General features: G+C 55.7%; 1 protein-coding gene across 1 annotated transcript in view; it reads right to left on the reverse strand.

The window, feature by feature from the left end:
• Positions 1–2678: 2678 nt before the first annotated feature.
• NKD1 (NKD inhibitor of WNT signaling pathway 1) overlaps positions 2679–23550 on the reverse strand; it is an 85681-nt gene continuing 64809 nt past the window's right edge. The window contains exons 5-10 of the mRNA XM_035025237.1: positions 16114–16220; positions 12848–12943; positions 7372–7519; positions 6832–6916; positions 5277–5404; positions 2679–4520 (exon numbers count right to left, since the gene is read on the reverse strand). Of these exons, the coding sequence (XP_034881128.1) occupies positions 3931–4520; positions 5277–5404; positions 6832–6916; positions 7372–7519; positions 12848–12943; positions 16114–16220 (1154 nt within the window). The 3' untranslated portion in view covers positions 2679–3930. The remainder of the gene's footprint in view (positions 4521–5276; positions 5405–6831; positions 6917–7371; positions 7520–12847; positions 12944–16113; positions 16221–23550) is intronic.

Here is a 23550-nt window from a genome sequence, read left to right on the forward strand (position 1 = left end):
AACTCACCCATACCAGCCTGCAGGAAAATGTGCTCAAAGCCTCACCAAGAAGTATGGTTGACCCCTTCTAGTTTTCTTTTCGCTCCCTGCTTCCTTGTTTCCTCCCTTCCTCCCTTGCTCCTCTTCCTTTTTCTCCCTCTTCTTCCTTCAACTTCTAACTATTTGGAACAACTTCTTTTAGAGGTCATTTAAAATCTACCAACATTGAAATCACACATGCCCTTGAACTCAGCAGTTCGGTGCTGGCGCTGTCCCTCTTGCTTCTGCTGGTGGGCACCGGGTCAAGCTGAGCACAAGGACCCTCCGTGCCACTGGGATGAGAGACCCACAGGCCTGGCAGGAGGGGATGGGGCAAGTCCGTGACAGTGCCTCTGAGCAAGAGAAGGCTGAGCAGCTGTTAGAGAGAAGGGGGCCGAGCTCTATAACCACGGGGGTTAGCTCTCCAAATACATGAGGTCACAGAGGAAAGGCCTGAGTATGAAGACTATGTTACTCCTCGGGTAAAAATAAAAAAGTGGGGGTGGGAAGGGGATTAAGCAGCATGGTAGTGTTTTCTTTCTTAAAAATAGATCTGAAATAAATATTGTAAACTGTCAGCTTTTGTCAAATCTGGGCGGTGTGTTCAGTTACTGTTACCGTTTTCTGTTTCAAACCTTGTTAGAAATATTTAATAGAATAACAAAACGAGGCAGGGGAGAGAGGGATGGGTGGGACACAGAGGATTTTTAGGGCAGTGAAAATACTCTGTATGATATTATAATGACGGGTATGTCATTGTATATTTGTCCAAGCCCACAGAATGTCCAACACCAAAAGCGAACCCCAAGGCAGACTACGGACTTTGGATCATTACAGTGGGTCCCTGTAGGTTCATCCTTGGTTTAAAAAAAAAAAAAAGTACCATTCTGGTGAGAGATGTTGATGATGGGGGAGGCTGTGCATGCATGGGGTAAGGAGTATGTGGGAAATCTGTGTATCTTCCCCTCGATTTTGTCGGCAACCTAAAACTGCTCTGAAACAAGTCTTTTCAAAGAATTAACAAAATTTGAGCGGGAAGATATCTTACAGAAATGCATTTATCTTGTAAATAATAATGGCAGCTAACATCTTCGTGGTGCTCCTCTGGGCCGGGCTTAACTCAGTGAATTCTTGCAACAACCCCATGGGATAGGTCTCTTATGATCCCCCTCTGCAGAGGGGAAACGGAGGCTTGAGAAGTACCGTGTATCGCCTGAAGCACAGAGCACTGGGGAAGTCAGAATTTGAACCCACGCAGCCTGGCCCCAAAGTCTGGGCTCACAACACCCAAGCCTCACTGGATGATTCAGCCCAGGAGGGGCCCGGGAATATTAGAGTCAGGGATTCTTTAGGAAGTGTACTTTTTACTGCACACCCGCCCATTCTGTACTATTTGAATCTTTAGCATGTGCACAGGTCACGATTTTTCAAAATGGTATTTTAAATAAATCCCCAGTTCCTAAGAAATCACCGAATCCTGGCGGGCGTGGGGCTGCGAGAGGTGGCGTGGAACCCCCTCTCTGGGGCTGAGGGAACACTCTACAGCCCCTGCAGGGAGACTCCCCACGTGGACCCAATCCCTGGTTCCTTTCCACCTTGCAGCAATTCTAGTCCTGGGTCCCTGCTCAGCAGCCCTGCCTTTCCTTTCTTGCCGCAGACTCCGCCCCCTGGCCGCCGGGGTTGGACATGTGACCCGAGGTGGGCCATAGTGATTGGCCCAGGAGTGGGTACCGGATCGAGCCCAGCCAATCAGAATCCTGCCCTGGACTATCCCTAGCAGAAGATCCTTTTCCAGCTGGTCCTGGGGCTCAGAGGGCCCGCAGCCCCCCACAGCGTGACCAAGCCTATCGAGGTAGAAGTCTAAACCAAGAGCGGGAGGAGTAGGACCCAGCGCCTCTCGGCTTCATTCCCACCCTGGCTCCTGTCCTCTCAAAGCCAGCTCCCTCCCTGCCTTGGTTACATTCCCATCCGTTTGAGTTGGATGCCGACTGATAGAAGCCCACAGCGCAAAACAAGGGAAGCCCTGGCCCAGTGGTTAAACCCCCCAGTGGTTACAGGGGTCTGGGAAGACTAGAATCCCAGCTCGGCCACCTGCTGTGTGATCTCTAGCGAATTAACCTCTCTGAGCCTGACGCTCTCCCTGAGTTCACTCTCAAAAATAACTCCTTACCAGCCAGGTTAAACCAAACCCGGAGGCTCTGGAAGAGGAGATGCTAGCTGGCAGCCACGCAGCGGAGAGCCAGGCAGCTGGCCACTCCTCCATGTGTCCCTCTCTGCCTAGAAAGAACGTCCCCGCGGCCCTCAACAGCTCCCTGGCCTTGTGGCTCCCTCTGGCTCCTAGGGGCTTCAGCCAATAGTGTCTCAAAAGGATGCAGGGCAGGAAGGAGTGAGGCCAGGAGATGGATTTCCCTGTAGGGTCCCCACAGGCTGGCTGCGTCCCCGACAGAGACGGCCCCACGGCTCTGTCTGAAGATGACTCCCACCCTCTCTGCTCCACTGTAGGGGCGGGAGTGGCCCCACATATCGCTCGCCCCGGATTCTGCACTCTTTCCGGAGGCTTGGCCCACACTTTGTAAGTATTCCCTCAGATTACCCAGTCGGAGATTGTGTCATGTTTCCCACGGGACCCCGACTGGTTGACGGTGGTCCTTTTCCTAGTCTCCCCAGGCTCTCATCCGACGAAGTCGTGCTCTGTGCAGGACACTGCTTCGAGGCCCCAACTCTGGCCACTGTCCCCATTGCCCTCCCAGCTTGTGGACTCCGGCAGGCCTCTCTAAATCTGTCAGACCCTGAGCCCCGAAAAAGGACCTGCCGAGGAGAGGCAAGCGACCATTCGCATCTGATGGACAGCGGTCCCACCAGGAGGCACACAGGGTGACATCTGGGCTCCGAACATGTCTAGGAAGCAAGCCACTGATTTCGGCACACCGGAAAAGTTACCTGAGAGTGTATATTTATAGAAAGATACATGGACAGATGGCGCCTAGCTATAGATAAGGAAGCTCTGGTAGAGAACCACGTAGGTAGGTCTATATTTGCCAACGGTAGAGAACATGAGGTTTCCACATCTTGGGTCACAACCGACAACACACAAATGCCCGATCTGGGAAAACCACGCTTGTTTTTGTGGTTGGGTTCCCTCTCCAGAGGTTTCCAAAACGAGAAGGCTGGTTTCAGGGGCAGTCTTTAAATATGTGTGTGTGTGTCTTTCTAAAGAAGAGAGAACAAGGGAAGGGAGGAGGAGAAGCGTATTTTCATGTGGTGCACGGCAGAAAAGATGGGACTGGTTTGGGGCGAGGACGTGATCCCGCTGGAGGGGCAGGAAAGGGAACTCCAGAAAGGACAGCTAGGGTTTCTAGGCTGGGACATAAAAACACAAGAGCCAGGAAGGTCACGCGTCCGCGGTCCGCTGAAATCCCTTGTAGCACGTTACAATCAGTTAAGGGCAAAAGAAAATCAGAATAATACTAAGAGGTAGCAGCTGTTTATCTTCTCGGAGATTTCGAGGGTCTCTGGAAGCGGGCCAGGTAAGGGTGTTCTCCTGGAAGAGACTGGGGTAGGGCACAGTTCTGGCCGAGGGCTCCCCCAGAGCCGGGAAGGGTGTGGACCAGCCTGCGTGGAAACTGCCCCTCGGGAGCCCGAGCGAGCGTCCACCCTCAACAGGCCACTTCCAAACCCAGAGTCATTGTCTTGGGTAAGTTATGCAGTCCTCACAACATATAAATAAAAGTTTAGTTCTGTGTTTCCATATATCTTCTACATGGAGGCTAGCTGAATATTAGTGGAGTAACAATAATTATTAATAACAATAATCGTCATAATAACAATAATTAATAGAATAATAATGCCTTGGGGGGCCTGGGGAAGGGGGGGTCCTTCATATGGCCGGGGTGGGGGCTTCTGGGGAGGGGTCTATGTCTGGTAAAAGTGGTGGTAATGGTGGTGGTGTTCGTGGTGGTGGTGATGTTCATGTCTCTGGACCGCCTGGCCGGCCGGGCTCTCATACACCACCACGGCCGGCAGGTCCCTCACGCGGTCCCTCCCCACGACACTGCCGCCCACGGCCAGGGGCGCCTGCAGACCCCGGCAGCCCTGCTGGCTCTCCTTGGCTCGGTGCTTGTGCTTCTTGGGCCCAAGGGGTGCCAGCGCGGGGAGGAGGGCGGGGCTGGCGGCCAGGTGGGCGGCTGGGGACACGGCAGGGACGGCGGGGCCCCCAGGGGCTTTGCTTCGTGCCCCTCTGGCCACGTGGCCCACACCCACGCTCTTGCCCTGGGCCTTGGGGGACCTCACAAAGTGCTTGCTCCCGTCCTGGGCGCCCCGGAGCCGCTGCTGGACCTCCGAGACCTTGGCGAATGGGGTGTCAAGGAAGTGGAAGGAGCCCGGCTCCGCGCCTTGGGGCTTTCGGTGTGGGACGTGGATGGCTTCTGGCTCATGGGAGCGAGACCGAGTGGGGTTGGAGGTGCGGGGGGGCAGCTCTGACTTCTGGGCCACTGATGGGGAGCCTAGGAACCAATTTAACAGATATTTAATGAGCACCTACTGTGTGCCGGGGCTGCCCTGTGCCCCAGAAACCCCCCCCAGCCCCTGTGCTCCAGGACTGGTAACTGTTCAGAGAGCGCCCCTCCCCGCCCAGGCTGCTCCTCGCTGCCTTGGAGGAACCTCTCTGGAATGGAACTTGGCCATCTGCGAAGGGGGAAGATCTGTTGCTTTGTTAGGTCCTTAAAACTAAGTAACTCCCCTGCCAAGAGAGAGAAGAGAAAGAGAGAGACACTGGTAGCTGTCTGAGGTCATGGGAACAGAAGGCAATGGACAGGCATATTCTTTAACTTGCGGAGGTGACCAACAGGGATTACATGTAGGAGGGGGAAGGGGAGAGAGGAGTTGGGGGTGTGAAATTAAGTGGGCTACCTCTTCATTTATCTTAGCAGGGGGTCAACAGATGTCAACAGCTGATGAAGACAGAGCAGCGTTTTGCTCACGGAACAGGGGGGGCGGGGAGTGGTCTGGGGTGGGGCACAGAGCCTCTGTTTCCATTGCACGACAGGCCCTGAGATACTATTTGATTTTGTTCAACTTGGGGCATATGTTCGTTTTTAAAATGTTTTTAATGTCGTCTCCTCCGAGAAGACTCTTTAACCTGTCCAGTAAAAGCTGCACCTTCCCCCAGCCCAGGGGGGTGTAATGAGCGCCACCTGGCACGCCTCCCCCCGCCCAGCCCTCCCCTCGCCCCGCCTTGCGGGTAGCAAGAGCTCCCTTACCGGGCCCAAACTGGGACGTGTAGTTCTCTATCCCGGCGAGATCTAAGTAGTGGTTTCTCCTCTCAATGTTCTCATCCACACAATGCGGGTAGCAGCCGGACTGTTCCAGACGGCTGTCACCCTGGAACCTAGGGCAAGAAGGCCAGTGAGGGGGTGGGCACCGGCCCTCGGTGGGGGTAGCCCCACGGTCTCCTGGGAAGCCACCGGGACGAATCCTTCTGGACCCTTCTTTCACCTCCTTCTGGGTCTTGGGAAAGGGTGGGGACGGGAGGGAGTGGTCATCTTGGCAATCTGTGTCTCTAGTTCCTTCCCTGGCCGTGGAGACGTAGACCTCTGCTGGCCTCCTGGGCCTTCTGGGAGGACTGGAGAGGCATTTGCTTTGAACAGGTCCAAAGTAAAGGTGAGAGGTTACTGGTCAGAACTTAAGCCCAAAAGTCAGGCTTCGAACCATATGCGCCCTGGGCAGACAGGAGACCTCACCCCTGGGTTGGTTTCCCAGACAGTGTGGGCAGCAGAAGCCCCCAAGCCACTGGAGTTGAGGGGGGCAGGCTCTGTAAGCCAAGAATGGAGTGTGTGTGTGTGTGTGTGTGTCAGGAGGGGGTGGGGAGGGAGGTGCCCCCAGAGGCCACCTTTCTCCCACTGCGGGAGTCTGGGCTCCATGCCTCTCCCCTGCAAGGCTCTCTGAGCTCCAGCCCCCCCCCCCCCCCCCCCCCCCCCCCCCCAACACAGCTAGCCTGCAGCCTGCATGCCCCTCCCCACACCGAGCTGTGGCCCCTGCTGGGACTGCCTTCAGTCTTTCCCCTCTGGGCGGGTGCCTGTCCCAATCGGGTCACTTCCTTTCCATTCCCTGGGGCAGGTACTGCCATCCGGCCCCTGACTTCCGGCCACGGATGCCTCCTACATCCTCACACCTCCTACACTGCTGTTACTTTATATTCCTGTTTACTTGATGCTTTTCTTTAAACACGCTCTCTCTTCGCTTCCCTCCCTCCTTTCCTTCCCTCCCTGAAGTTAAAGAAATAACAGGTGGAAGAGAATCGCAGCCTTACAGTCCCTTAGCCACAATTCTGAAACGCAAAAAGCCTGAAGACAAAGATTTTTCATAACTTCTTTGGCAGCCGAGCCTGCCCTAAACGGATGTAAAGGGAACTGTAGGCTTTATATCACTTTGTGTGGATATTCATACGTGTCGGCGCAGAAATTTCAGCGTGTGAAATCCCAGGGTGCTGCCCAGATGCCAAGTAGAATATATGAGAAATGTGCTGGGAACATCTCTTCTAAAACCCAATGAATGCTGAATTTCAAAACATTTCTGGCCCAAAGCATTTTGGACAAAGGAACGTGGACCTACATTTAGTCATTTTCTAAAAACAGAGTTTGATTTGTGAGCCTGTCCTCTGAAATCACTGCCCCCTGAAGAGAAAACAGACTGGAGCCCCCTGCTCAAAATCCCTCAGATGCAGGTACACAGCTGGTGCTCAATATGTGCTCAGGGGCACTAGGCTGTCATCCACCCCCCACCCCCCACCCCCAGCCGCACATATACCCACTGTACCTGAGTGGGGCTCGCTGCTTCTTCTCCCAGCTTCGAAGCTCCTCGGCGGGTTTGGTCTCCGCTCTGGGCCTCGTGCTCTGCAGGTCTGAGTCCCACCCGAGAAACAGCCAGGTGAGCGGCTTACGCCTGTGCCCACCAGCTTCCTGGCTCTGGTGAGGTTTTCTAAGCTCCCCGGCATGCAACCCTTGACAACTGGCCCACAATGGCTCACCATGGCTGTGGGAAGGGTTCTCCAAGCCAGGACCAGACAGAGGGGTCTCACAGCTACCTGGCCCTGTACCTTCTCCCCCAGACTCCCCGCTGGCCATGTCCCTGCCCACCTCCAAGGCGGTGCCTACACAGGGCCTCCCACCTGTATATTCCTTTCTTATCCAAATCCTGCTCTTTCAAGAACCTGCTCAAATTCCACCTGTCCACAAAGTCGCTCCCAGGAAAAGACCCCAGGGCTCCTTCCTACTCTTCCCAGGGCAGGGTGTGATCCTTCCTGAGAGCTGGGAGTGGACTGGCCTCTGTGGCCGGGGCGGCCCCCCAGCCCCTCACCGGGGTGATTGATAAGGATGCCCTTCTTGCCCTGGCTTCCGTCGGGGGCCACTGTGAGCTTCACCCGCAGCGTCTTGCTTGACGTCGGGGAATGGTTGACGGAGGAGTCAACCACCTCGTAGATGGTGTGCAGCAGGCTGGTGATGTCCTGCAGGGGAGCGAAGCAGAGAGCCACCCGGGGCTTCAGCCACAGGGCATCCACAGCCCCAGGAATCAGAGGCCCCAGTGAAACCTGAGGAAGGGAAAGCCCCCTGGCTCCCCCAGAAGTCAAGCCTAAGGCAGAAACGTGCATATGAGGTTCATTTGGGAGGGGATCCTAGGATGCAGGAGCAAAGGGGCAGGGAGCGGGGGATGACGTGAATGAGCAGGTCCAGCCACGGGCAACCCAAGTGGCACTTGGGTCCTCGGAGGGACTATGTGGACCCCACCTCAGAAAAGTCTCATCCCGGGCACCTGCGTGGCTCAGTCGTTAAGCGTCTGCCTTCGGCTCAGGTCATGATCCCAGGGTCCTGGGATCAAGTCCCACATCGGGCTCCCTCCTCGGGGGGAAGCCTGCTTCTCCCTCTCCCCCTCCCGCTGCTTGTGTTCCTGCTCTCGCTATCTCTGTCTCTGTCAAATATATAAATAAAATCTTAAAAAAAAAAAAAAAAGAAAGAAAAGTCTCATCCCTCCAGGGTAGAGTTGCCCTGGGGGGTGATGCTACATTGCCGGGACTTCCGGGCTGTCCTGCAAAGGCTGAGCCAGCGCCCACCTGGAGAAAGCTCTCACGGTGGGCACTGTTCACCAGCAGCAAGTGAACTGAGAGGCAGGTCAGGGAGACTGCTGGCAGAGGGGCCCCGACAGCACCTACTTTGGGTCTGATGAGCTCCTTCTGAGTGAAAACTGGAAAACTAGATGTGTCACTAAAGATAAACTATTCTGCGAGAACTTGACCCAATCTCATCTTCTCTCTGGGCCTCAGTTATGCCCTCAAGCAGAACAGGGATGTCCAACCCATGCTCCCTGAAGCGTCTCAGAGACTTCTGACCGGGGAATGGAGGGATAAAATAGGTCTCCCTTTGTTCTGGGCGTCTGTTAAGGGCGTTTGTCTGGCGGGGGGAGCATGCAGGGGAGGCTTCCAGCTTTAAATGATGAAGCCTCTGGAAAAGGTATTTGCTCTCTATAGATCGGGCCCACAGATGGCCAATTATCAGCCCTGCGGCTCTTCATAAACAGACAGACTCAGCCCTCACCTTATTCCCCACCCCTAAGCCCTTCAGACAGAGGTGACACCAAGCACTACCATGGCCAGGCAGGTATATGGATGAGTGACCCGGAGTGGGGAACCCACAGAGGTGGCTCCCACTCAGCACTGCCCACTAGCTCCGTGGCAGTGCTGGCTAAGGGAGGGTCATTCCAGAAATCCAGAATCTTCGGCTAAATCTTCAGAATCTCTGATACTGGAAGCTCATTTAATTTTTGTCAACTCCCCATTTTCCCATCTCCCCAGCCCCTGCTGACCACCATTCCACTTCCTGACTCCATGAATCTGACTCTTCCAGGTACCTCACAGAAGTGGAATCACGTGGGATTGGTCTTTTTGTGACTGGCTTGTCGCACTTTGTGTGAGAGGTCCCGGAGGCCCATCCCTGTTGTGGCACCTGGTAGGATTTCCTTTCTTTTTAAGGCTAAATAATACTGCATTGTATGTATATGTTTATCCACCCCTCTGCTGAGGGAAGCCAGGGACACTTGGGTGGCTTTGCCTTTTGGCTCTTGGGAAAAATGCTACTGTGGGCCTGGGGGTCCAGGTATCTCCTTGAGACCCTGCTTTGGGCTACAGAGACTCAGACAGAAGTGGAATTGCTGGGTCATATGGGAATTCTGTGTTTAGCTTTCTGAGGACCTTCCATGCGGCCTTCCACAGCAGCCGTGCCATCCGAACATTCCCACCCACAGCACACAGGGGTTCTGCTGTCGCCGCTTCCTCGGGGACACTTGTCATTGTCGGTCTATTGGGTTTTTTTATAGTAGCCATCTTAACGCATATAAGGTGAGATCCCACTGCGGTTTTGATTTGCATCTCCTAATGATGAGTGATGTTGAGCACCTTTTCATGGGCTTCTTGGCCATTAATTTGTATCTCTTCTTTGGAGAAATGATCAAGTTCCGTGCCCATTTTTTTAATTGGGTTGTTGGCTTTCCTGCTGTGGAGGTGCAGTTCTTTTTATATTCTGTATATTAATCTTTTATCAGATACGTGATTTGCAAATATTTTCTCTCTTTTTGTAGGTTGCCTTCCACTCTGCTGTGTCCTTTGATGCACATTAGTTTTGAATTTTGATGTAGTCAATTCATCTATTTTTACTTCGGTTGCCTGTGATAACTTAATTTTTAACAAAACCTTCTGGGGGGCTGGGCCGGAACATCTCGGGGCTACGTTGGGATTGTGAAGGCTGCCAGTTTGAGACCCAGGCTCACTGGCTCACTCAGCAATCTCAGCTCCTCTGGCCAGGCCCGCAGAGGACTCCTCTTCTCGCCCCTTCTTCCCTTGAGCTGCTCTGCATACCCACGTTTGCCCCTCCTTCTTAGGAAGTCCATGCAGGAGGACCCAGTGTCTCCATTTTATAGATGAGGAAGGTGAGGTCCACCAACATTATCCCCCAAGTGTCCTATCCCAAGCCAGGGTGGGGGGCAGTGACTCAGGGTCTAGGAACAGGCCTGCTCTGGCAATCCCAGCTGAAAAATTGACTCTTGCCTGTACGGGGTCCAGCACACAGAAGTAGATGCTCGTGAATATTTATTGCACAAATGAACAGGTACTTTCTTCTGAGTTGGGAAGTGAGCCCAGACGCCAGCTCTGGGCCATAGCTGCAGTGAGGTGGGAGCCTGTCTGCCCCAGCGCACAGAAACATGCCTGCAGACAGCCAGAGAGCATGGAGGGGACCGGTATTTATAGCCAGCTTTGAGGAGTGGCCTTGGGGCTAAAAATAGACCAAGGGGAAACACGAGGCTGGGTTCTCCCTGGACTGGAAGCCAGCCCCCTCGCTCCTCCGCAGGAGGAAGACACGATCCAGGGATGGCCTTCTCTAGGCCGGGCTGGGGCACCCTCCTCGGGAACCCTCACCTCCCTGCTCTTCCTCTCATTACCGAGGGTAAAGAAAGGCAAGATGCAGAACCAGACGGCAGTGTCTGCCCGCGGGTTTCTGCAAGGCCTCCGAGCGGGGGGCCAACCCTCTTATGGTCAGCATCTCCAAACCAGCAAGGAATGAAGGTGGCGGCTAACAGGGGCAGCGGGGTCTTGGCTGCCACATGAGTGAGAAGACAGGGCAATGCCACCCACCGCACCCCCGAGAAGCCCAGCCCAGCTGCCTGTGTGGCCTTGAGAGACAGCTGGGGCCACCGCCATTCAGCTCAGTTAACCAAGCTTCCAGACTGCAGTGTGCTTCCCTGTGAAGATAATTACACCACAGCGGCCATTCCCAAACAGGATGGGGAGGAACGGTGGCTGCTCACTCCACACAAAGCATCACAGCTGGAGGGGGATGGGGGTTCACCTAAACCATGCCCCCCTCCCCGGCCTCCCCAACATCTCCAACCAAGAAGGGTTTCCACTGCTTCCCAAGTACCCAGGTCTCTCTTGGGGCTTTGCCTGCCCGGAATCCATTCCCCTGCCCCCTAATAACTGCAGTAGCTCAGACCAGGTCCTGCCCCTGCTTGATTTTATATTGTGAGCCGATTACACGCCCCCTCTCACTTTTGGTCTTCGTGGCTCACGTATCCGATAACTTCCCCTCGGCTCCACGACCCGGAATAGGGCCATCTCAAGCATTGCAAACCCATGGCAAAAATGACTGGGTCAGGGCCACTCGTGTGAGGGGGTCGGAGCCAGTGAGATTTAGTTCTGGAACTTCTGAATTGGGAGAGCTGCTGAGAGTCCCAGATAGAGGGAAAATGTCAGCCATCACCTTGCTACTGGCCAGGGGCAGGGCTGCTAGGCAATGAGGAACACAGAGGAAACAGAGCCACTGAAGGTAGCTAGTCTTGAAGGTACCGAGCCTCTGGATCCAGCCATGCCTGAAGTCAGTGCCCTGGACCACATTTCAGTTATGTGAACCAATATATTCCTTTTTTTTTTTTAATCTATAACAGTATGCTGGGATTCTGTCACTTACCTCCCCAGGAACCCTGCATGATTTTAAGTCACTCACAGTTTCTTCCCCAGCCCTGTTCGAATATTCCTTAGGCCACGGCCTGAGGAAGAGATACCCTTTTTTCACCCAGGCGTCCCCTCTGACAGCTTCTCCTGCACCAGCCACAGAAAAGAAAATCTGTAGCCCTGAACCAGGCAGGGAGAGAAGACAGCAAAGCTTCTCTGGGGACACCCCGGACGCCCTCGTGAGCTGCACGTGAGGCGGGCGCAGAGCCAGCCATGCTGCTCTCAGACCCCTATGCAGACCGGTAGCAGGTCCCATATCTGAAAACCAGGGCCTCCTGGGGAGGGAGAGGATGTCGCAGAGGGACGGTGGGAAAAGCAACAAGGAGGCAGAAGGGGTGGCACCCAGGCCCAGGGTGAAAGGGAGGCAGAGACTGCAGTAGCTCCAACCAGGTCCTGCCCCTGCTTCCCCCAACCCACCGGTGGCTTCCCTGAGTCCCAGGACCCCAAACCAGGGCCTGCCACACGGGTCTCCTCCAGCACCTTCAACACCCCGAGCACTCCTGCTCTGCACCTGCCGGGCACCTCTCCCCCAGCTCCACACGGCCACGCTCCCCTAGGAGGTTCCCTAGACACACAGGCCCCTCTCTGTCACACTGTTGATCTCCTTCACCTCACAACCGTCCTGTAACTATTTGGGACCGGCCTCCCTCAGCAGTTGTCGGAGCCACAGGCTGGAAGCTGTGTCTGAACTGTTTGTCCCCTCGTCCCCACAGCTGGGGCATGGCGGATGCGCACAGTGGGTGCTCAGTATTGAGACAGAGGCGTGGAAGAAGGGTGAGAGGCACACAGGGGGGACGGAGGTGTGGCAGGAGGGCTGAGGGCAGAGACGCGGCGTTCAGAGGGAGAGAGTGGTGAAGCACAGGCCCGTGGCCAGGCCAGGCATAGAGTTCTCGGTGCTGGGGGTGCTCATTCCTGCCCGGCAGAGGGAGGCACTGCCTGGCCTCCGTGTGCCCACCCGGCCCCAGCTCCTGGGCGCACTGGCTGAGGTAGGAAGTGGCCTGGGATGGTCGCAGCCCCTGCCCCAGCCAGAGCTCTGGGACTTGAGGGAGGAGGCAGGATGGGACGTTGTTGGGACTCAGGGTCCTCCTCTGGGGAGCCCTCAGGGCTCTGCGCCTGCCTCCCACCCTTCCCCTCCCCCGGGGGGGGGGGCAGTGCCTAGGCTGAGTGCAGGGGAGCCCAGCCACCCCGTCCTCTGTCCCCGCTGCCCACTCACCAGGCAGCTGCGGGACAGCCCTCCAGGTCTCCCTGAAGCCCCAGCGGCCCGGCAGGTGCACTCACCTCACGGGTGACCTTGCCATTGTTGTCAAAGTCGTACAGGGTGAAGGTCCACTCCTGCCGGCTGTCCTCTTCTACGGACACGTCACACTGTAGCTCCTGGACACAGATAGACAACCACAGATGTGGCTGGAGTACCCAGAGGCCAGGTCACGGGGTGGCCGCCTCCCCACTGCCCTCCCCAGACCTCGTGTGAAGGAAGAGCACAACAACCACGACATGAGGGACCAGGTGGGGAGGCCAGGCTGGGCAGGGGAGGTCTGGCCCCGGGAGAGACGCCTGCAGGGGTGCCGGACAGCCTCTGGGTCTTTGAAGGCAAAAGAAACACGGGGCGGGGCGGGGGTGTGAGCTGGGGGTCTGAGAGGAGGCTTCGTGGCCTCAGGGCGACAGAACCTGGACCAAGGGACAGAAGTTACTGGAAGACACAGGAACTAGTAACAGGAAGCTATTACAGGATGCCCAGGGTGGCCACCTGACCTGGAAGGCAGGGGAGGGTGAGCGAGCACTAAAAGGTAAAGCCCCAGCTCAGCCCCGGGTGCCAGCAGGTACATGGCCCTCCATGGCTGTGTGACCCTGGGCATGGCTTCTCTGTACCTCAGTTTCCCCTCGTGTAAATCATGGGAAAGGCCAGTTACTGCTCTCACGAGGCAGATGGGAGCATGAAGCGCCCCACCCCGCATCCCCTCGGCGTTCCCGGGCAGCTGTGGCGGATGGTTCCCGACCTCCCACCTTAAGCAGCCAGCTTCTGTGTCCGAGGAAGACCCGAAGAGCCGGGGATTGAGCGCCCGGGGCAGTGTGAGGCATTCTGCACAGCCCAGCTGCTCTGGCACCAATCCACCCCTTCACCCACTGGTACTGGCTTCCCTCCTTTGCTGCTCCCTGCGATCACCTGCCAAGTCCTTGCCTCGGGCTCTGCAACGGGGGAACTGGAAAAAGCGTGGAACGGTTTGGCACCTAGAGAAGTCCAATTAATGATAGTAGCTGCCATTGTCTTTGCTGTGATGTTAACATATGATGCACGTAATGTTAACAATGACTTCATTATCATCGCTCACAGGACCCGACACGTCTAACCACAGGCACCCGAGCTGGGCAGTGATGAGCTCTGTCCCTGGCAGTGTGTATGCAGGAGCCAGCTGAACACCAGATAGAAAGTTCGAGAAAGGCTGGCTGGTTTGCCAAAGAGGGTCACAAGAGTCTATGAAAACAAGCAAAGACGCCCCCAGGCCATTCCGTTCCACGTCTTGCCTCAGCTGCCCTCCCCTTTTGCAGGAAGACGGGCTCGGGCCCCCAGAGTGGAGCGGTACCTGGCCCCTGAACACTGGCAGGGATGTGCCCGAGCGCGGCGTCCCTGCCCCCAGCCTCTGCAGCTCGAAGCCAGTTCCCTCCAGCAGTCCTCGGGCGGCCCACGCGGAGTTCAAAGTCAGCCTTCCCTCAGTTGTGACATGCCCATCTGATACCTGCCAAGTGCCCGCTCTGCTCTGTGAGGCGCCGTTTCATGTAGTACAGCGCTCGCCCTGCACACGTGCCCCCCCCCACACACACACACTCACACTCACACAGTGTTCATCTGATTCCTTCTCGCTGGCCCTCCTGCACGGCCCCAAAGACAGCTCGGGGTTCAGTAACTATCCCCCCCTCAACTTCTGTCATATATGTCTTTGTCCCCTCAGCCCCCCACCACCTGGGCTTCTCGGGTGAGTCCTCCTCATGGGCCGTGGATGAGTCCCGGGCAGTCAGCCGGGCCCTCCCAGAAATCGGCCCACTCGGGCCTCCAGGGAAGCGAGACGTCTCGGTCTGAGCCTTCCCTCTGCCCCTGCACTCGGCCCTCGGCTCTGCCAACCACCCCAGAAGACACGCAGGGACGCCGGTGGGCTCCCGGAAGCAGCTAGCAACCCCAGCTCCCCAACGGGATGCTGCCCGCCCCCCTCAGCTCCTGCATTCAGGGCCCACTGTGACCCGGCTCACACCCTGTCCCGAGTCATCTCCCCAGACCACCCACCATCACTACGCAACACGATGCAGCTTTGTGTCCACACAGCTTGCGGCACCGACAGGCCTCTGGGCCTTTGCTCCTGCCGTTCCCTCAGCCGGAAGTGCTCTCCTTATCCCAGGGGCTCCGTGTCCTCACCTCCCCCAACTCCTACTCCTGCACTCAGAGGCTCAACTCAGACCTGCATCCGCCCCGTCTGCTTACAGCCACCGCCCTGCACACGCTCAGGAACTGCCTCCAAACCCTGCACGCCCCAGCCTGACCGAGGCGGCCACCCCTCCGCGTGCTCCCGGACCCCCATCACATCCCTAGCTGTGCAGTTACTGAGTCTAGGTCACTCTCCCATCCCCCTCACCACACCGTGCTCCAGGAGGGCAGGGCCATGCCCCATTCACTGTGGGGTCCCCTGGTACCCGGCAGGTGTCAATCAAGCTTGGTTGGAAGGAAGAAGGAAAGTGCTGACGTGATAGTGGACACCCTTTTAAGCATGTTAGGCGCATTAACTCACCAGGCCTACGATAAATACCCCGATAAGAAAGAGACTGAAACTACCCACATTTCCCAGGGGAGGCCAATGGGGATGGGAACCCTAGGCTGCTGGCTCCAGAGCTATGCCCTAGTGGCCTCATGGAGGGAAGCAGAGAAGGAAGAAGGGAGGAGAAGGGAGGGCAGAGAGAAGCGGGTAAGCTCCGTGCCAACAGGCCCGGGTTCCGCTCTCCGGCACCCGGCCCTGCTTGGTACACAGAAGGAGCTTAACGTACTGTTTGGGATGGGGCAGGACAGACAGACTGCAAGCTCTAGGACGACGTGGTCCTTTAGCTGTTGACTGCATGGGGAAACTGAGTCCCAGATAGGGCCTCCTGCCACTCTGCATCCAGCCCACCCGGGAGCCCCGACATGTTCCCCAGAACAGCCTCAGGAGTCGAATCAAAGGCTTTTTCCAGTAACGAGGAAACTGAGGCCCAGAGGGGAAGGCAGGCCCCTAGTACAGTAATGGCAGCTCCAGGGCCAGCTGTCCCCCCGGCCCCCGCTCACGTCCTCCCCCAGACCGCCGGGCCACAGCCCCGTGGGATGGCAGTGCTGAGTCCTCAGGGCCCACGCGGAGCTGGGGCAGCCCCAGACGTGGCGGGACAAACCTCCCACAAAGGGCAGCTGTTCACACGGGAGGTGAAAGCCCTCTGCATCTGGACAGGCCTCAGCGCCCCTCCTCGAAAAGCACCGCCAAAAGGATAGAAGCCCTACTCTCCAGAGCCCAGCGCCAGGAAAGGGAACTTACTTCAAATTTCAGCTGCTTCTTGGAGCCTGGGCAAGATTCGCTCGCCTTCTCCCTCTTCTTCTCATCTCCGCTGGCCAACCCGTCTGTCTTCTCGGGAGGCAGGGCCACTGCGGGGAGGGCAAGTGAGACAGCGTGAGGACCGTCCCCAGCTGGGCCTCGGGGCCACCACACCCACCGGGGCTTTGGTCTGGGGACCAGGTGCCCGCGCGCTAAAGTCAAAATCACTTGGCTTTCTGGCCTCGGGTAATGTCCAGGGCTGCCCGAGGGGAGCCCCCCTCCCAGGTCACCTGTGCCGGCCACTCAGATGACCCCAGGGCGCCTCAAGGCCGCCATTCTCTGCCCCAACTATACAGCCCAGATAAGCAGCCTGCAGCCAGCCAGACCAGAGACAGGTGGACAGGAAGCTCATAGACCGTGGCCACTTTCCACACAGTCTCACTGCCTTCCCTGCTGACGTTTTGGCCTCGAAGATGCTGCCGGCCTGGGCCCAGGCAAAGGCACGCCGGATGGGCAGTCAGGAGGACTGAGGGAAACAGGAGGTGCGGGGCCTCCCTCAGGCGGCCTGAGGAGCAGCCTCAGTCTCTGCTTGGGTCCTCCTGACACTATGTGTGACCCAGGGTGGGTCGTGTACCTTCTCCAGACATCTCAATGGTTTCCCTGTCAACAGGGATCAGAGCAGTCCCCTCCCCAGAGGATCCTTGGGTGGATTCAGTGAGCTAGGACTGAAAGGGCCAGGAGCCCAGGGCCAGTACACAGGGCCCTAGCAGCTGCGAAGAGTTACAGTCAAGGGGAATGATGTCCTCTTCTCCCTCCCACCCCAACTCAATCTCTCGGGAATCAGCACAGTTGGTAGCTAAGTTTTCTCAAAATGGAGGCTTTGGGAATGCAAAAGGACACAAAAGCATCGTATCAAACACAGGCAGCCTGGGATGGGGAACAGCAGGGAGGGAGGAGCTGAAGATAAGGATGCTCTGGTCAACAGTCCAGACGGGTGGGGACAGGAAGGCCATGGCAGCAACAGACTGACCTGGCTCCATCCACAGCTCCCCTCCCAGAGGGGCCTGAGTATTCCCTTTCTCTTCACTCCGGGTATACCCAGAGGGATTCAGGGGGACCCCCCCCCCGGCCCACAACGCCCCCACAGCAAGGCAACAACTCCTTAGAGGTGTCAGGGATCCAGCGGGAGACCCTGTCTCAGCCCCAGACCCCAGCTCCCTCCTGGTGCTTTCACAGAATGAGGCTGATAAGGACAAACCTAAAAGGAGATCCAGGTCCTTGGAGGCCTCCAGGGCAGGGGGCGGGGTGGGGGTGGGGGGCCTTGACAGCACGGACGGCTTCTGATCTAGTGGATAAAACCAGGTCCTGCCCTCCCTGCTCCTCCAAAGCAAACACCACCATGGCCAGGCGGTATGCCAGCCCAGTGCAATGCTGAGTCCTGGGGCAGTCGAGCCGGCAGTTAGCCAGTGACCCAAGGACAGCCAAGCACGTAGCCACCCTGATTCCCCCACCCCAAATCTGCGGGTCCTGCTGGGCCCGAGCATCCGCCATCGTGGGACCGGCCGGGGTGCAAGGCAGAGTGCTCGACCAGGCCACAAAGCAGTGGGCACTACGGCCGCCCCCACTTAGAAAAAGGCAAAAAGGTCTAGAGAGGCTTGTCAGAGCGAGTCAGGGAGCGGAGTCTCTCTCCATTCCTAGCCCTCAGCTCTAGGAGCCCCCAGCATCTCCGGTGGGCGCAGCTGAGCTCGGCGGGAGCGTCCTGATGAGAGGACTGATACTCTGGGTCCATATCCCGACCCTGCTACTTACTGGCCTGGGCAACATTGGGTAAGGCCCTGGACTGCTCAGGATCTCAGTGCCCTCGTGTGGAAAATGGAGATGAAATGGTTTCTTCCTCACAGGGTTACTGGAGTGGGTGGGGGGAGGCAATGAGGAAAGTCCCTCCTTAGCACAGTGGCCTGCGTGCAACAGGTGCTCAGTAAAAGCTTGGCTTTGCACAAGATGGAGAGGAGCCGTGGTCCCAGCCGACAGCCCAGATCCAGAGGATCCCCCTCACCCCAAAACCGCCCCACTGGAGAAACCATGGTGCTCTTCTGGCCGGCAACATCCTCTATTCGGCCCCCTGTGGGGGGCGGGGGGAAGAAGAAAGGAAAACAAAGCCCAGCTCCATCTTCAAAGCTGCAGCCTCCCTCCACAGAGGTCCTGGCTGGAGATGTAAGCCAGCCAGGCTTATCGAAACCAAACTTCAAGTTCAAAGAGAAGTTATCAGAAAACCACCTTCAGGTTCAACATTGCCTTTCAAGTTCCACTTGATAAAACCCAAAGAAAAGAAAGCTCTGTCCCTGCTCCCTCCTTCTCTGGAGCACCCCTCCCCACATGCAGGCCCTCCCTGCCTCCCCTCCTTCCTCCTCACCCAACGGGGTAGAAAACGCCCCCCTCGACCGCTCACCCTCTTCCTGTCTCTTCTCTAAAGACCAGCGTGGTCTGGATTGCCTTCTCTTCACCAAGGGGTCCCTCATCCCATCCCAGCTCAGAAAACCCCTCGGACACCCATGGGGCTGGCCACCGATGGGTAATAGGACTGGGAGCCATCCTGCCCCCGAGCCCTGGGGGCTAGGACCAGGGACAGTCAGCGCCCTCCGCCCCCACCGAAGAAGGCCCTTCACCCTGTCACTGTCCCCCGCCCAATGGCCAGAGGAGGTGTCAGAGATGATCAGAAAGCCTAGCAGACCCCAGTGCCAGAGGCAGGGGCTGGGACTTGGGGCCCCGCTTCTACACCCACATGTGAACCCTCTCAAACCAAACATCGACCAGCACCCAGCCCCGCCACCCCTGCACAGAACAAACTGCCCTCCATACATCCATCGTTGGGCTCATGGGCAGGCCCAAGAAGGGTAAAGGGTACCCACTTCGGGCTGCCAAGGTCCCACCAACCAGCAAAGAGAATGGCATTTTTGTCGAGATGGGCTTTGGCGCCAAATTCTGAGCCCATTCTCTCTCTCCTACTCCTGCTCAGCCCAGAGATTTTTTTTCCCCCCAGAGATGATCTTCTGGGGGGGCATAATTTCAGAGGGACTCTGATCATTCTTTAATCACTCACAGCAACAACAGGAGACACTGCTAACTTGAAAGAAGAAAGGAAAGCTGGAGGAAGAGTAGAAAAAGGAAGGGAAGGGTTGGAGCAAGGAGGAAAGAAAAGTCTTCATGTTCAAAGACTTGTATTCTGGGTTTATAGCCTACGTTCCTATCATACCTTTAGATGTGACGTACCTGTAGATGACTTAGAACAGCCAGCCCACCCACCGCCTGTTTTTGTAAATAAAGTTTTATTGGGACACAGTCACGTTCATATGCACTGTGTATGGCTGTTTCGCTCTATGATGGCAAAGTTCAGTAATCACAACAGAGACTATAGGGCCCGCAAAGCCTTAAAGTTGTACTCTCCTGGCCCTTTATAGAAAAGTTTATGAACTGCACTTAGGTACCCTTCCCACCAGGGTACCCTGATAAGCAGGGTGCAGGCTGGATTTCACCTGCTGCTCACCTGCTTACCTGGAAACTCTTGTGCAGTACACAACCTGCCCAACCATACACAGTAGGCATGGAAGAAAGAAAATGTCAACTCTGATTTCTTCAAACCAATTCTCAGCTCAGATGAGTCTGGGGGTGGTGTGTGGAGCTCCTTCTCTTTGGAAACCGCTCCCTGTCCCTTCTCACACCACGGCTGCAAGGAGCCTGCTGGCTGTGTTTACCAGATGATGGCTCTCTCCCACATTAGCTCCCAACCTGGCATCTCTCCACCCCCAGCAACTGCCAGATTAAATGCATTACTTGACCATCTTCACCCGGCTCCCTTTGATGTTCCCTTCTCAAGCTTCAAAATACCTTTTGGAGGGAGATCAGACAGCATTAAACAGAATTACTAATTAATTAAGCAAAGTTAAATTTTAAACACTGTTTGTTGTGTTAGCCAAAAGCCTGAACAGAACAGACTTTTTTCCTCCACTGAGATCAAAGACAGTCTCTTCCCTGTCCCTCCCCCAGTTTAAAAAGAAGAGGGGGCTGGGAGGGAAGAGAGGGAAAGAAGAGAGTACAGAGGAGCGCCAGGGAGCGAGGAAAGACCCGAGTGGGGATGAGTGGGGATGGTTGGGATGGTCACTGGGGGTGATCGTGAGGTCGAGACTCCCAGCCCTCACCCCGCAACCACAATCCCAATAGGAGGCATCAACAGCTCATTTGGGACCGCATGCTGGGAGAGACCCGGTCACTTCCTGGAGCCTGTTTAGCCTGGCAAATAGCAGTGACCCAGGGAGCAGGATGGCACAGCCTACCCAGCACGAGCTGCTGATAGCTGGCACCACCCAAACGGCATGAGAATCAGCTACAAAATAAAACAGATCTGCCCTCCTGCAGCCCCACCCTCCCTGGCACCCAGGCAGGACAGGCACCTCAGGGTTCTTCAGGGGGCTTAGGGTCATCTGAGAGACAGGTTGTGCAGTGTCCAACTCTAGGGGGCGCCGTTCACAGGCTGGACCTCATACACTTGTATATCGTCAGTGACATTTTTTGGACAGATGGCAGAAAGGTGTCTTGAGGCCGGGGGGAGGGGGTGGGGGGGGGAATCTCCTTTCTCTACATTGCACGAATGCATTTGTTGCGAGCAGAGTGCGGTCTCTCCCCATCCGGCCCAACACTTCATTCTGCGCAATCTGATCTGGGATCTTCCGATTCCTTCACAGGAGCCTGTCACATCCTGGTGGCCAGACTGCAAGTCTCCCAGGAGCGGGGTCCTGCTGGCTAGTGCCCCTGGGATGCCCACAGCACATGCACAGGGCAGCCAATCCACCCCAGCGTGCAAAACTGCACCAAACCCCACAGGCAGACACAAGGAAGGCTGCATAACAAACACACCATAAATTCTGGCTTGACTGAGATTGGGAACCGGCAGGGAGAAAGGTAGGTCTGTTCCTGAATCCCATACTTCGGCTAAAATCCAAACCCTGGATGATAGGAGCAAACGCCAGCTTATTTTAACATAATCCAGAAAGGCCTGGTTGATAATAAACTTAGGATGTAGGGACAAATTTGAAATCCCGTTGTGACTATTATCAGCCCTCCCCCGCTCCCCAGAGACCAGAAATGACTGACACTCAGACAAGCGGTTCTCTCCTCCCGGTTACCTGCCACGTTCTTCTCCGTTGATATGATGTAAGATCTAACACAAGCCAAAGCTTCCTTGCTGGAGTTTGGACACCTGCCCTAACGTCTCCACTGGCCTTTCTCAATTGTCCGCGTGCAGATTATCTGCTGCAAATATTTTAGTCTCAGGGTGGCTCGCCAGGATGTTTCTGACTCCCCAGCCCGCCACCGGCAGCTGTTAGAGGGAATGCAGATGAATTTTAATATTAGCCTATGCCAAATATAATTAGGTGGGTAAATCTGCTGCCAGTAAAAAGAGAAAGATATCATATGTGCATTCCAGGCCAAATGGTTTCTCGCATCATTTGTGCGAGGTTCTCCTGAGGGAGTGAGGGTCTGGGAGGCGCACAAATCTGTTCGTTCAACGACCACGGCAGCGGGCTGGTGAGGTTAGTGGGTACGTGCAGTATTCCATTAGGGCCTGTTAAGAACACCAGGCGGGGTAGGTTCCTGTTTGCATCGAACCAAAGAGGAAACTAATCTTAAGAATCTTAGCAAAATGGATTTAGCCATGTAGTTCCCTGCTGAAAGTGATCTTCCCGCTGCTGTCTCTTGGCCCTGTCTCTCCCATGAACTGCTTTTTAATTTGTAACCCAGCCGTGCTCTCACACTGTTATCCCTGCCAAGAACACTCGTCCTGGCTCACCAGTTCCTGCTCATCCTTCAGGTCCTCAGCCCTCCAACCTCTGAGAACGTGCCTGCATGCTTCCAGGGCCTAGGTTAGGGCTCCCTGCTCGGTGAGTCCGTCTTACTCCACTATTATCATTATTCTGTTAATTCGATCTTCCTAAAGTAGCCCCAACATACAGCACAGTGTCTGTCACCCCACGTCTAGGCATATCAGCACAGCCATCATCATCATCATCAAAACAAGACAACGGTAAGTAGCACAAGCGGGATTTGAACCCAAAGTGTAGAAACAAAAGGACGAAAATCCCTGTTTCCTGACTCCCCAGCCTCTGGTCTCTCCACTCCATCACCCAATAGTAGATACCTGCTCTTGCGTGTCCTGCAACCATTGTCCTCCTTCTGAGAATAGCATCTGGGTTTCCTCTGGTGGGCCACCCCTCTCCCATCTCAATCCACATGGATTTATGGAGGGCTGATCTGACTCCGGCTTTGGGGATGCACCCAGCACCTAGTTGACACAATGAATTTCATCCTGACGGCCACTGGGGCTGCTCCTAGGTCAGTACCAAGGGAGGGTGCATCCTGAAAGCCAGTGAAGCTGAGCCTGTGGGCCCCTCCCTTACACGGGCCCTGGCAATGTGTTCACATGGTCGTTTGGTTTTCTGATACTTTCAAAACTAGGTATTTTAACCTCAGTTGGTTACGACCACTGTCTCTTTCCATTCTGACTCCCAAACGTCCTAATGTGTCACGCAGTGTCGGAGTGAACACAGGCATTTCTGGAATTGAGCTAAGGGAAGGTTGAGTTGGAGATATATTTCTTTAGGTTTAGTGGGATAGATCTATCACCTGGTTCAAAGTTATAAAAGAATCGTGTAAAAAATAAATAAAAGAATCATGTATTCTTTTTTTTGAAGATGGCTCCCAAACTGGGATAAACTTCAGGTGCCACACAACCTAGATCCACCTGGTGAGAGCCAAACTTTTGCAAGAAGAATTGAGACTTGGGGGCTCTCTTTCACCTGAGGTGGCTGAGCTCATAGGATGGGAGTGCCCAGAGCTGGGTAGCTACCCTTTGCCACCTTTAGCGGGAGAGACCAACACAGGGGCAGAGGGAGAGGTGACCAAGGGAGGGAGAGAGATACAGAGAGAGAGGGAGGGAGGGAGTGGATGTGTGTGTGGATGACATGTTTTGAGCTCCAGGATCCAGCTGGCCCTTTTTAGGCAGGATCCACCCTAGGATTTTTCAAGATCATCAGCCAAAGCTTCGTCGCATTTGGGTTGAGTGTCAAAAGAACCCAAAGAATCCTGACTTAACTCTAAGCCCCTGCTTATCAGGACAAAAGCCACCACCACCCAAAGAGGAATTGACCTAATGCGGCGGGATCCTCCAAGGTAGTTTCTGGCCTTTCCGCCAGTGGGTGTCTACCCCTTCCTGAGACCAGACATGCCAGCCTGGGGTTTTTTTCCTCCACAATCTTGCCTCCCCAGGCTGCATTTTACTGTAGGGAGATTTTATTTAAGGACCAGTGGTGACTGAAGAGAAAAAGGAAAGGAAAAAAGAGAAAGGAAAGGAAAGGAAAGGAAAGGAAAGGAAAGGAAAGGAAAGGA

Source organism: Mirounga leonina, unplaced genomic scaffold (genome assembly GCF_011800145.1).
Source record: "Mirounga leonina isolate KUSES-001 unplaced genomic scaffold, KU_Mleo_1.0 Mir_180, whole genome shotgun sequence".
Taxonomy (NCBI): domain Eukaryota; kingdom Metazoa; phylum Chordata; class Mammalia; order Carnivora; family Phocidae; genus Mirounga; species Mirounga leonina.